Source organism: Falco rusticolus, chromosome 2 (genome assembly GCF_015220075.1).
Source record: "Falco rusticolus isolate bFalRus1 chromosome 2, bFalRus1.pri, whole genome shotgun sequence".
NCBI lineage: Eukaryota > Metazoa > Chordata > Aves > Falconiformes > Falconidae > Falco > Falco rusticolus.
Genome location: NC_051188.1, coordinates 18,151,379 through 18,165,234, shown reverse-complemented (window position 1 = coordinate 18,165,234; position 13,856 = coordinate 18,151,379). Strand labels below are relative to the sequence as shown.

Below are 13,856 nucleotides of genomic sequence, written 5' to 3'. Positions count from 1 at the left end.
TAGTAGTTCAGTATGACCTGAGCCAAGTTAGCTGGTCAGGCAACCTATACTAGTTTGAGCTAAGCCAAACCACCCTTCTACCATAAACTGTTTAGTAAGTAGTAAGATACACATTAAAGCTCAGATCATCATGAAATCACAGAACAAACAGGCTGAAAGGGAGCTCAGGAGGCCCCTGGTCTAACCTCCTGCTCATAGCAAGTGAGCTCTGAGGTCACGTCAGGCTGCTCAGGGCTCCAGCCACTCCAGCCTTGAAAACGCTCAAGGATAAAGACTGGACAGCTTCTCCAGGCAACCTGTCCCTCACTCCGCCTGACTGTCCTCGTCAAAGGGAAAAAGCAATTCAGACCAAGCCTCTCTCCTGCCAGCTTATACCTCATCTCTCATTCTTATGCCCTGTGCCATCTCCTTAACAATTTCCCCAGGGACTCTTAGGGCTCCTGTGAAGTCTCCATCTCAACCGCAAAGCCATCTCTGCTACAGACTGACAAGCCCAGCTCCCCCAGTCTCTCCTCACAGCACAAGTGCTCCAGCCCCCACCATTTCAACAGCCCTCCACTGAACTGGATCCATTTTATTGGCATCTTTTTCTTATCGAGGGGTCCAAAACTAGATGTAGTATTATTCAGGGAAAAAAAAGTGGGGGTTTTTTTCTCAAATCATATTTTAAAAAGATACTGCAGTATGCAAGCAAGGTCTAAATTTTCTACAACGCAGCATGCCACAAGCCTCACACGTAACTTGCAATTAAGCCTCATGCTAAGCAATACAGAAATTCTGTAGCCTTTTTCTCCAAAAGTGTCCCAGTCAGACTAACTGCCAGTAGAGATTATAATAAAGTATCTACAGCAAAACACATAACTAGCCAATTATTTCATATTTCTGTGTGGCTGCAATGAGCACCAAGTTTATGATCCACACACACTAAGCATACATTCATTTTCCTGGTAATATCCACAGGGGAGCAGTTTGTTTTTAGAGGGTACTGCAAATGGAGTAATGATTGTCATACCCCATAAGACGCAACTCGGAGCTCTTACCTCGTTTCTTTTTTAACCATTCCAGCCTATGAAAAAAACATTACTATGCTGCAAAGTACACAGCCCTTACCTTCCTGAAAAAGAGAGCAGCTCACCTGCACCCACAACAACTTAACCCTTACGGCTCCCACATGCAAACATTGCTGGCAGCCTCCTTACAGCCTACAACCTTATTAGATCTTAGCTGTCCTTCTCCCATCTATATTTTCATATCCCTGGAATCAATGAGTATGAAGTGCATTCCAGCTGCTGTATAAGGTCAGGTATCACAAAAGTAGGTAAACAGTTCCGCATGGTAAAGGCCTGGTAAACAAACGCTTCAGGAAATATCTCCAGATAACAAACACATTTCTCCCCTGCACCACTTTTCCATTTTGACTCTACAGTGCGAGCTTCAAGATTTTTTTTGCATAAACTTAGCATTAGGTTATGTGATTGAAGACTCATGACTGAACTCAAAGACCCCCACAAGAACCAGCAGAACAACGCCAGGGAAGGAGCCCCAATAACATCATCACTGCACACCAAGTTAAACCACCCTGACTCAGCTGCTCCTCGAGAGCACCAGAGGGGAGCACTCCACTCATGGTCCCTGGGTGAACCCCACCGAGGCGTTAGCGGGGCCACCCCCCATCCCCCAAGGCTGGCAGGGGGTAGCGCCTGCAGGGGCGTGGGGACTCACAGGGAGCTGTGGAGGAAAAACATTTGGGGATGTTGTACAATATATGAGGTGTTGTAAGGGGTCTGTGGGAATGTGCAAGACTTGTTATGGGACATTTAGGGGACGATCAATGGCAGGGAAAGGGAGGGATCATGGTGGACTGGGGACGAACCGGTGTGAGAAAATAGCGGGAAAAGGGGATAAAAGGGGCTGGTCGGGGTAACAGCTGGCTGGTCCGTACGCTCGTCTGACCGAGCCCTGCACCTCATCACCACAGCCTGCCCTACAGTCTTACTAAATGTTCTTACATAACAAGAAGAATAATTATTATTACTACTAATAGTAATTACTCTTACATTCTTACTATTGACTTTCTGTGCGGGCACAGTCCCTATTCGGAGCCCGGGTGAGCGCCCACCACCCAACCCTCCAGCCAGGCTGGTGGGCAGCAGCACGAGCGCTGAGTGTCAGCAACTGGAGTGGGACCACGACCCTCAGAGGCTGGGGAAACCGGGGCCTGGGGCGGCTCTGGGACAGACGGAGTAGCTAATGCCAGCAAATGGAGAGATCCATTTTCCACGTGTGGGTCCGTATTTCACTAATGGACATGAATCTGATCAGACAAGAGAAGAACAGCACCTGCCACCCACACTGTCCATTTGCTCCCGAGGCGGGGAGGGCGACTACCGTATCTATAAAGCCTGAGCAAATGAAGAGGAAGAGAGACTACAACAGCTTTGCATGTATACTGACTAGCATCCATAAACTGAAATTTCCAACTGTCAAACTCTGAGCTTACACGATTTGTACATTTCTAATAGGTATCGTTTATTTCTAACGGATTGCTGAACAGAAATCTCCCAACACAGGGACCAAGCAAAATGGTCCTGAGATGTTCCTGACAAGCCACAGTAACAATTCCAGAGACAGCCTCAAATGAAGAGCTACTGACCTGTCAGATCAGACTTCTATCTACTTCAAGTACCACGCCTCATACAGGCTCTGCCTATTAGAAAAAACTGAGGATTTATACCTGTTTAAAGCACCTAGGTCACAGCACTACTCTTTTCAGTCTAGTTCTCTCTGGTAAAAGCAAGAAAAGTAATTTAGTGCATGAATTTCATCTCTAAATAAAAGGTATATAAAAAAAATAACATCCTTATTAAAACCAGGTTTTGACATAGTTCAAGACAAAGCTCTTGCAAAGTAATTTCAAACTTTCACTGTGTCCTAGCAGAGCAATTAAACTTCTGCCAAGTGTTACTTAAAAATCTTAAAGGCGAGTTATTTTTATAAAACCTACTTGTGCTGAGAAGCATGTACTTTAAGCTCCTACATTTCTGGGAGGGGGGGGGAAATTCCTATCAGAAATCACTATAAACAAGTGGGGGGGGTTGACTTTCAGAAATTGCAATTTCTGACAAATACTTCTGAATTCCATTGATAATTTCGAAGATATTATCTATCACAAACAATACTGCATATTAGGCTAATTCCCAGTGTTCTTATTTTGCATGTTAAAGGATAAGTCAGTGATATGTACAGGTTCATTTTAATTTCAACCAAGAGACTGTCTGCACAGGAAAACAGTATGCCTATGAGAGGGAAAACAAAAATTCAAACAATTCATTATGTGAAACTAAAGGGATGGATTTTAACAGGTTTGTGACACATGGAACAGGCTATTGCAGCAATATGAAATCTTTCTAAATAATTAAGGCTGCTTGAAGTATTTCACTGGTCAGCTTTTTTAAAAATCTAGATGACCCAGCAGGAACAGATGTATCAATCTCAAAGGAGACAAATATTGTTCCACTCTTCTACCTTTAACTCCTCTAAATCAATTTAAAAAATCATTACGTGCATAAGCCTAGCGGTTTTAGAGATGTCCAAGAAGGAAAAAGTGAAAACAGTATTAAAAGAGTGAGGCACAGGAATGTTAGGAAAGGCCATGTCACAAAGCTTCCTGTATTATCTCTCTGCCCTACAAACTTAGAGGAGCACAAGAATTCTCTGTTGCAGCACCCTTAAAAGTCCAAAGATACTGGGTTATTTTTAAATGAAGTCTAAATGGCAGGAGTGAGAAGAACTGGTGTTAGAGGTAGGTGGTCTTGTAGATCTATTCCATACCTACACACACCAGTGCAAAACACCACCAACCAGTGGAAATCTGTACTTGTGAGCTCTCTCTAATCTGCTCTAGGAGAGAGCAGCCACCTTGTTTCCAATACTTCAAATGCTATTCTGATCTAACTTGACGAAAGAGTTTACACATACAGCTTCCCAGCACATCAGGTAAGCTGTTAATGCTTTTCATGAGCACAACTCTGTGAAGAAGACTATGTCCATCAACAGCCTCACAGGTAGGCAACAAAGTCACTGGATCAACAGACAACAGATCAGCTATGAACACATAACACAGAAAATAATCCCAAGATTTGGACACACTAAATTTGGAAAATGGAAACTAAATTTCACATTTTCCGTTTATGATGCCACACATTCACAATCATGTCAACAAAGGACAAAAAAAATCCAGTAACAAAGTATCTTGGTTATCTCTTCATTCTTGTTTAATTTTGTCCTCTTTATCCATTGCAGTCATTCTCACACTGGAAATTATAAACAATGTACTCTTAAGAGGGGGTGCAAGGTGGATCCTCTTGCATCCAGAAGCCGTGCTACCCCTATTCCATGCCACATGTAAGATGACAAAAGCACATGAAGACCCAACCCACCCACAGCCTTCACGTCAGAGACCCCAGCCAGTGCTCCTCAGAGAGAGGTGCTTACTGAAGAGCTTTCAGATTCCCTCATCTTTAAGAAGGTATCTGCCTCGTGCAGAACCCACTGGAGACTCCTGAAGATCCAAGTACATGGCACTTCCTCATAGTCCTCACCCCCACTATAACCAGGTCCAGAGTAATAGGGAAGAAATGCAGGAGACCAAGTGGAAAACCTTGTCAGGGACCAGAGAAGGAGATACGAAGGACTGAAGACAGAAAGCTAGGTGGGCATCCACCTGTATGTTCACAGACAGGAGACTCCTGGAGCTAGAGGACAGCAAAACCCCAGAAGAGTTGAGACCAGGAGCCCTCAAAACTATCCAAAGACAAACATATGTTTACCCTGTCTTCATTCTGATGGATACATGCATGACCACTACCAGCCTCTCTTCAACCTCTATAAATACACACAGACACAACCTCCCAACACCCAACACTTACCTATGCTGCCCCAAGCTCCACAGAGACACAGAATTATCACCTGTATCCCAGAAATGCACATAGGTGGCACAGAAGCATATATACATATTCACATAGCCATATACACAACAAATAAACACAAGTATCTATGGAAGTAATTGACAGAGGTGACTATAAGGCCGGTAAAAGCAGAAATCTATGTAGAATGAGTGGAAATTAAATGCAAGCATCAAATGTATAGGATGTGTTTCAGGGAAAAGTGACTGCATTTAAATACTACACAAAACATTTCAGGCTAGGAGTAGAGGAACAGACTGCTGCAGAAAATCAGAATGGGGACTATTCAAACTAAAATGTCTGAGATCTGTACATCTACCCACCACAACCCAGATATACCACCCTATTAAAGTAAGAAAGGAATACTGACCACACTACAGAAAAGCAAGAGTTACATTATTCCCTTAAAGAATGTAGTTTCATTAACTCACTGTTTGTGTGTTCCTTTTAGACCCCTCTCCTGCTTATAAACATCTGTGAGCAACAGAGTCATACCCCACTACCTATCACGGATGCATTCCTGTAAAGTGGAATGGTATGACAGATAGCAATTTTTCCCTCTAAGAACTAATGTAATAATATAAAGGAATGTATGTATGTTGGCATTTATTACATGCATACAGCATAAATACAGCAGAACTGTATATGGAGAACATATACACTGTGTGGGGGGAGAACAAAGAGGCAAATGCAGCATCAAATGGGGGGAATGTTGGCTTCCCACAGATCATTTTTCAAAATATTTCTGCCATTTCATCTCTGAGACCAAATGCCCAAGATACACCTTTTCTTCAAGCATTCTTGCTGCCTCCTTTTAACCAATTAGATTTTTTTTCATTGTCATCATCTTCCTCAAATGAATCCAACTAAGGGCAAAGGACACGTGAATAGGGGTCATGTTTGGCCATTCAGTCTCACAGAGGCTGTATGTACTCCAAAAAGTCAGTATCTCCTCCAGTTGATGATTCTCATAATCCTGCTCCTGCCTCTCAATACATCCATGCCACACACATATAATTTCAGTACACAGGAGCAACATACTGCTTCAGCTTCTGCACATGTGTCTACTACATTAGAAGAAAAGCTACCCCCTGAACTCAATCACTTTATCTATGACACTACTGCACAGATTACTAAGCGACCAGTGATGGGACTCCAAAACAAGAGATAGAGAAGAAAGAATAACCAGATATTGCCATAGTACCCTAAGGTAACACTGCAGCCTAATCTGCATATGGCATTATCCAGTAAATGCAAGCTATAATGAAATGTAGAAACGATTAGGGCCTGACAACATGCAAAATTAGTTTCACTATACACCTCCCTGTGTTCAAATACATGGAAATACAAAGCAATCTATTGTGTATGCACTGCAGTTTGGTATACAAACAATAAGCCCACCACCCTGGGTTCTGTGCAGACAGTTCACAAACTCTGTACGCTGCCTTTGCCAAGCTGCTTTAATTCATTTTCTCTCTCTTGTTCAGATGTGCCCCCTCCAGAGAGCCTGCAGAGGCAGCAATCTCATTCTAGGTTATAACAAGCAGTCCAACTGTACTGTAGCAATGTAAGTTTTTCATTCCACAACGAAAGGTACATACCACCAGTGTTATCCCACTCAGAAAAATGCAAGCTTCTAACAATTCCAGTAGTCTGCTTTCAGTCAGCATGTAAATCCTCTATTTCTACCATGAGTAGAAAGACATTGCCAAATCAAGCTAACTCAAGATTTATCCACAACAAAATATATTAATTATGTAGCTACCATCTTTAATTTTTATCATTTATGAGTAAGTCCATTTTTCCCCCTGAGAAATAACATGTGATTCAAAACAATAATTTGACCATCTTCAGAAGCACATCGTTTGCTTGCAAACCAGTAAAGTCGTCCACGATTGTGTGAAGCATCAGAATATTACCTTGCTAAATCTTAACCAAAGCAGCTAATATGACCTCTTCATGGCGACAGACATGTTTCTTCCAGACCTGTCATTACTTTCTGCTCAATCAAATTACAACCACCAAGAAGCCTCTACTACCAGCTACGCTGAGTGCAGCATAGCCACGTACAACTGCCACGCTTCTCTCCAGGAGTAGCTGCAACTTCAGCAAAAGTTGGCAGGATGCAGAGCAACTGCACAGGCAGAGCACACCTAAGCCGTTATTCAGAATTATTCACAATCTCGGTACCACCTACTAAGCAGCATGGCTCAAAAGCCAGCATCCCCCAGAGGGATGCAAGACAATCTGGGTGACAAAACCAAGGCCACCAACCCTGGCTCTACACTCAGATACCTATGTCCTGACTTGAGGTTAAACAACGTGCTCTTCTAGGGTGATGTCTGCCTGTAGGGCAGCTTCTACGGAGAGAAAGGTGTCCCATCTCCTGGTGTCCCACCTCCAGCAGCCGAGACGCGCTGGCCGCCTGGTCAGAAGGGCCAAGCGCCACTGGTGACGATCGGCCACAGCCGCCTCCTCACCGCGCCCCCGCCCACCCGCGCCCCTCGGGGGCCGCTGCCTGCCCGGCCACGCCACCAGAGCCGCGGGCACTGCGGGTACCGCCCGCTCCTCCTCTGCCCGGGGGGCGAAAGGCAAGGAATGGAGGCGCATCCCTGCCTCAAGGGGGTGAAAGCCCCTCTGCCTGCCACCGTCCAGCGTCGCCCAACAAACCAGCTACCTACAGGCACCGCCAACAGCCAGAGGCACAGCCCTGCCAACGCGGGGTGCGCACCAGGACACCTCTCCCCCTCACAGCTTCCCCCTCGCAGCCCTACCCACACACACCCCGCACGAGGAGAGGAGCCGCTTGCCCGCCCGCCATGCCCGCCCGCCTGGCGTCCCCCCGCCCCGCTCCCCCCCGGCCCGGCAGCACCACGCGTACCTCGGGGTAGCGCTGCACCAGGCGGCCGATGACCTCCCGCTCCACCTGCCACTCGGGCCGCTTCCTCTCCTTGCGCTGCAGCCGCAGCCTCCTCGTCCGCCGAGTGTACTTCTTCTTCCAGCGCTCGAAGCTGCGCACGGGGTCCATCGCCGCCGCCCCGCCGCCGCCGCCATCGCTGCCGGCCCGGCCCATGCTGCCCCCGCCGCCCCGCATGGGACCCACACGGCCGCCGGGGGCGGGGCTGGGCGCGCGCGGAGTGCGTCAGCCGGGCGCGCCGCCGGGGAGGGCTCGGCTGGGCTCGGACGGCTCGGCTCGTTTCGGACGGGCTCGGCTCGGCTCGGCTCGTTTCGGACGGGCTGGGACGGGTTCGGCTGGGCTCGGACGGGCTCGGCGCGGCTCCGCTCCGAGAGAGCCCGCGCTCTGGGCCTTCCCTCACCTGTGGAAAGGTGGAGAGGTTGCGCGAGAGTTGAAGAGAAATCACACTTCGTCTAGTATAACCCAAAAAATGGGCTCTTGGCGCAGCTTGTAAAATATGTTCTGTGACAGAGATGACAAAATTGAAATGAAAAACCGTAAAGAAATGATGCCATAATAGAAAAGGAATATGTGCTTAGTACTGACATAAATTCAGTCCTCTGCAGCGCAGTGGGGCAAGGGATGAGGAGGCAGAGTTCTATGAAAGCTCTGTTAATGCTTTATTTGCTAATTTATTACAGGGGAAAACTGCCACATTTTTAAAAAATCAGAAGGGACTTGTCAGACATACGGTGGGCCTTGCGTGTAAGGTGCTGGATTTAAGCGCAGTTGGATGTGTGTTTGAGCCTTGGTAATACAGCTGCAGCCGGTGGCCTTGGCTGAGAGCCCTGCGCTGCGCCATGGCTTGGCTGGGCCTCACAGGGGGGCCAACATGTTTACCTGGGGTGGTCTCTATAAGAGGTACGTATCTCTACAAGTAATCAGATTTAATACACCTGCAAATGTGTATTACACTATCTTTGCATGGGCCAATTCTTAACCTCTCTCTGGGGGGAAGGTCTGCATCGCTCTGCAGTCGCTCGGTCAGAAACGATCCGCTGAGTCAGTTTTAGTACCACATGGGCATGCAGAATTAAAACCCAAAACCAGGCTGCAGAGTTATTGTGCCACATCAGGAAGAGAAAATGACAAACATATTTATGCAATGTCAGAAGAAGGAAGTAAACACGCTGATGAGGGGAACAGTGAAAGACTCCCAAAATAATTACTGTCTCTGATGAGGGTTTGGAATTCCAGAAAGCTGAGGGAAAAGGGAGTGTCTTAATTAGCTCCACTTTTGCCGTACATACGTTGAGTGTGTCACTGAAGATGTTTTCCCTCCTCCCAAAGATCAGGCAAACCCGTGATCATAGAAATGTTTGTTTCCTCTTTAAAATACATTAAGTTCCTAATTTCAGGACAGGCTGGAAATATCTCCATTAAATATGTCCCAGTGGGTTCTCTCCTCCTAGGTACAGCTTTGAATTCAGTGGTTTTCTCTAGGTGTTTATTTGCTGTTAAGATGAATAAGGAAGGATACTGAAGGTTTTATTCTTGAAACAGAAATGTTTTTTTCCAGAAGTACCTGATTAAAAACTGTTTGCAGGAGGTGCAGTTCCACCCCGAAGGATGTGCTTGGGGAGGGGGGATGGAACATCTTTCCCATGATTACAGCACATTAACTTGACATACAAAAGAAGGTCCCAACCTGACATGATCAGACTGGTGCAGGGCTCAGCTGCCACTTTAAGTGGTTCTGTCTGCCTGTAATAGAAAAAGAAAAACCAGAAACCCTCCTGTGTAGAATTCCTGCTGTTGCCCTGATGGAGTAAGTTTAACCTTTTTGTAAGTAAATGTACAGGTGAAAGGTTTGAGTTTGAACATGCTGTCTTTGCTCACCTGGCCTATGTTTTGCCTACAGGTTCATCTCACTCATAGCAGAACAGCAGCAGTGGTCCATGAGTAACCACAGACATAAATCCACAATGAAAAAAGTTACATTAAAAACAATATCTTGCTGTCCTATTTCTAAAACAACTTTTTCTGCTGCTGTCATGAAAAACACTGTTAATTATGCTTATATGTTTCCGATGCTTTTTAATGATTTGTTTGCTCATTAGCCAAGGGATCCATATACCAGGAACGGAAAACCAGAAAGTCAAAAGCAGCCTGTCCTGTTTCCCGCAGTAGAAGGTAAAATGCTGAAGAGCCTCGCGGCCCTGTATTGGAAGTCTGGGAGCCTGCAAAAAAAAAGGAGCCACCTTTCTATTTTCTCTGCTGTCCTCTCACCCTGAGGGGCTTGTCTGAGAAACAGTCAATGGTTTGTAAAAGTTTCCCTTTTATACAGGAACAAATTCTACTGTATTAAAATCCGTTTATTTATGATGTGGAAGACTACTTCAGCTGTCTTGTAATAGTACTACCCTAAAACTGTGGCAAAACCAGAGATCCTTCTGGTTTTCACTTTAATAAAGAGAAAGGGAAGAAAAAATTATTTTTTACAAGTTAACAAATAAATGATTCAAGCATGGTTGTTTACTTGCAGTTTGGAGAAGCGAAGGAAGGGAGTATGCTATAACAATAAATGTAACAAGGCTCTCTATACAAGACCACAGAGAAGAAGAAGGTAATATTTGATTTCTAAAAAAACCTGTTTCAGTAACAGTCATTCTTCATAATTTCACTCTCATGCAGATTCAGTCTTTCCTACTCAAATGCACAAACATGCATGTGTTTGGGCAGGGTTATTTATGGTGACAAGGAGGACAAGGGGCACCAAGTATCAAGGTCAGGGCCCTGAGGGCACTTGTAGACCTTAATGGCCCTGACCAGCCGCACTTGAGTCCTCCCCCTACACCCTGGCCCAGCTCCACCCTGCAGCTTCAGGCCCTGCCGGAGTTGTCTTATGTCATGTTGGTCCCCAGCTCAGCCACAGCCATGCCTGTTCTTGGCCGCAGACCCCACCCGTTGGGCCTCTGAGCTGCAGACTGACTTCCTGGCTTGACCTAGGACCTGCTTTGTCAGTGTGGACCTGCCTGGTTATCAGTTGTCAATGGCTGTGGCCACCAGACCCGATCCTCATCCTGACCCTGATCAGGGAGTTGATTTCCCAGCTTGACCTTGGACCTGCCTCATCACCACAGACTCGTCTGATGAGCGGGACTCTTGACTGACCCTGGTTGCCACCCACGAGCACACCCTGCTCCCTTGCACTGTGCTAGCAGCCTTAGCCCCTGACTCTTAGGAAGCAGTAAGCCCTTGCTGTGCCCTGACAGTCAAGCTCTAATCACTTTTTCTGGGTTCGTCCTGAATGGTGACAATGGTGCACAATCTTTGAAATCCTTTATATTCTTTCTTGACAAAAGCCTCATTTGAGTTGTATCGCACAGCTGTTGCTCTGTATCTGTGTTGTGGAGCTTTCTTCATGGCATGGCCGTAGTACAGCTGGCCCTACACCCCCATCCTGCCAATTCCCCATTCTTACTTATATTCTTTCTTGCATTTCATGGTTGGTCTTAATCTCTTCATTTGCTACATGTGCATCGTTCCCTGCGCTCCTGCTGTGCCATTTCTTCTGGTACCTCATGCTGCTGCTCAGACTCTCATTCACATACCACATACCCCACTTAAATATTCCCTTTACAAATCTCTACAGGAATTTAAGATAACTAGAAGCTGATTTTATTTAAGAAAAAAATAATAACACTGTGTGTACTTAAGTTAAACTTTGGTGTTTCCATTAAATCTTTGATTGTTTTGTACTGACCTGTTTTCTTTCCTTTTTTCCACATAATCTTCATCACCTAAGAAAGTAATCAGCAAACCAGAGGAAGGGACCCCAGAAGTACAAGATATCAATGAAATACCACTAAACCCCTTCTCAATGAAACAGCCATGTGCTAGGAGAATTTACTTGAGAGGCTGTCTGAGGCCAAGAGTCTCTCAACACTCCTCTCCTTATCTTCCAAGGCTTAACTTGCTATGCTTCAGGAGATATGTAAGATTTTGCATCTGAGGATTGTGCTTGAGTGTCTGTGAATGAGACATGCAAGCTTGAAAAAACCCACAGTGAAAGGATGGATCTTCAGTGTAATATTTGCAGTACTATGATGTAACTTCAGGCTTTTTTAAAAACAATATGCAAATGGCAGTCAGATTTATGAATGTTATTTTTAATAGAAAGAATGTTCCCATAAGTAATTATGAATTTTTATCTGTCTAAAGGAGTACAGAAAAAAAAAATTAAGAAAGCCCATGGGTTTTCCTATGTTGGGTAGCCCTATAGTAAAAAGGCTATCACCCAAGAAATTAAATTTTAAAAGGCAAAACTTCAACTAGATTTTCAAAAACTCAGTAGAAACACTGTTTCAGTAATTCCTGGCCTGAGCAAATGGGTAAGTTGTGATGAATAAATATTGTGAGTTATGACCAAGAATATTGTGGGGTATAATTGAGACCTTGTACTTTCCTCTTAGTAATGAGCTGCTGTTTCCCCAAAATGAAATAAATATGATTTTGTAGATGACATTATGTGCTCTTCTTGTGGAAGTAATAAAATGAAAACACTTTTACCAAATATATAAATTGCAGGAATGTGGTTTTCAGTAGACACTCCAAAATGTATTCTGCTCTGGGAAAAAAAGTAGTCGTACTATTACTCTAAACATGAATGCATGGTGCAGCTTAAAAACTCTTGGAGTAAACTAGTGGTTGCAACCTCAGTAATACAGACATATATAAGCAACCTAGAGTTAATTCTGAACGATATCTTACAGGTATCTGGATTTGAATGTTAATTTTAGAATTAAGTCTTTTCCTTCCACATTGGTAAATAGTTTTATAGTTTGAAAAAGCCAACTGTCATGTATAAAATAATTTTAGAAAGTAGCTGCTGCTTTTTCAAGCCTGAGCCTGCCAGATGACAAACAATGACTTCATGGAGAGAAATATGGCCCTCCAGTCCTTCACTCATTTTCTTTGGCCATGGACAATTTAACAGCCACCACTATGGAAATAGGCCTCAGTTGTTAAAATTGTCCTTCAAGAAGTTTGCAAATTGGAATTCTTTCAGAAGATGCAGGTTATAAGTCCGTTATCCTCTTAAAATCTGGGGTGAAACAGACCAGGAAAAGGTCGGGGGGGGGGGGGTGGCGGGGAAAGAGGACTTATGCTTTGCTGTTCTCTTGATTACCAGAATTTTGGCTAAATGCCATGCTAATTATATTGATCAGAATGACAGCAACCAACTTACTAAATGTTTAAGTGAAAACCACACTCAGTACAGATTTAAGTTTACACGATAAAATTAAACTTTGTGCCATGATGCCTCAAAAACACTTTATGTGTGTGAAAAACAGCAAAGGGGGAAAATTAAACAAGTTTCTTCAAATACAGAAGCAAAACCAGCTTGTCAAGTCTCTAGAAATGCCAAAAAATCTTGATACTGTTGGTCAGGAAGTGTTGGATGATATTGTGTGATACAACAGAATGCTTTAGGAAAAGAGCTGAAGAACTTTTTAATAAGATGGCATAAACACATTTCTTCTGGAATAACAAAGGACTTTTTGTGTTCTATGGACTGCTGGTGGTGATTATAATATTCATGATTTGGTCTGCAGGACCCTCAAAATTAACTTTTTGCTAGGGAAGGCCCACCTGACCATTGGGAAAGTTGTACTGAAAGCCCTAACCAAAGAAAACACTTCCACAGTCAAGGAAGAAGCTTTCACTCAGGTTGTCAGACAAGGTGACCGCCTATAAAATGGAAAGTAATTTAAAAAAATGAATGACGTACTGTGTCATTCTTTCAGTCTTTAAATAATACCATCCGTCTCTTCAAAATGTTATGATATGTAGATTTTTTTGTTATGAAGATGCGGGAGGAAGGTTAAAGCAAATACAAAATCAAAACGTTTTTCCTTTAAGTCAACAGAAGTGTTTGGATTGAAAATTATAAGCATGACAAATCTTGCAAGAATATGTGATGGGGTTTGCTG

General features: G+C 44.3%; 1 protein-coding gene and 1 long non-coding RNA gene across 2 annotated transcripts in view; one reads left to right on the top strand and one right to left on the bottom strand.

Annotated features, from left to right (window-relative positions):
* The window catches only part of DDX10 (DEAD-box helicase 10), a 192,195-nt gene extending 184,101 nt beyond the window's left edge, over nt 1-8,094 (bottom strand). The window contains exon 1 of the mRNA XM_037377027.1: nt 7,846-8,094. Coding sequence (XP_037232924.1) covers nt 7,846-8,058 — 213 coding nt within the window. The 5' untranslated portion in view covers nt 8,059-8,094. The remainder of the gene's footprint in view (nt 1-7,845) is intronic.
* Nucleotides 8,095-8,209: 115 nt separating this feature from the next.
* Nucleotides 8,210-12,346, top strand: LOC119143232. The gene is made up of 4 exons (XR_005102633.1): nt 8,210-8,781; nt 9,981-10,053; nt 10,406-10,486; nt 11,669-12,346. It is a non-coding gene; the product is annotated as an uncharacterized LOC119143232 (long non-coding RNA).
* The last annotated feature ends 1,510 nt before the right edge of the window (nt 12,347-13,856 follow it).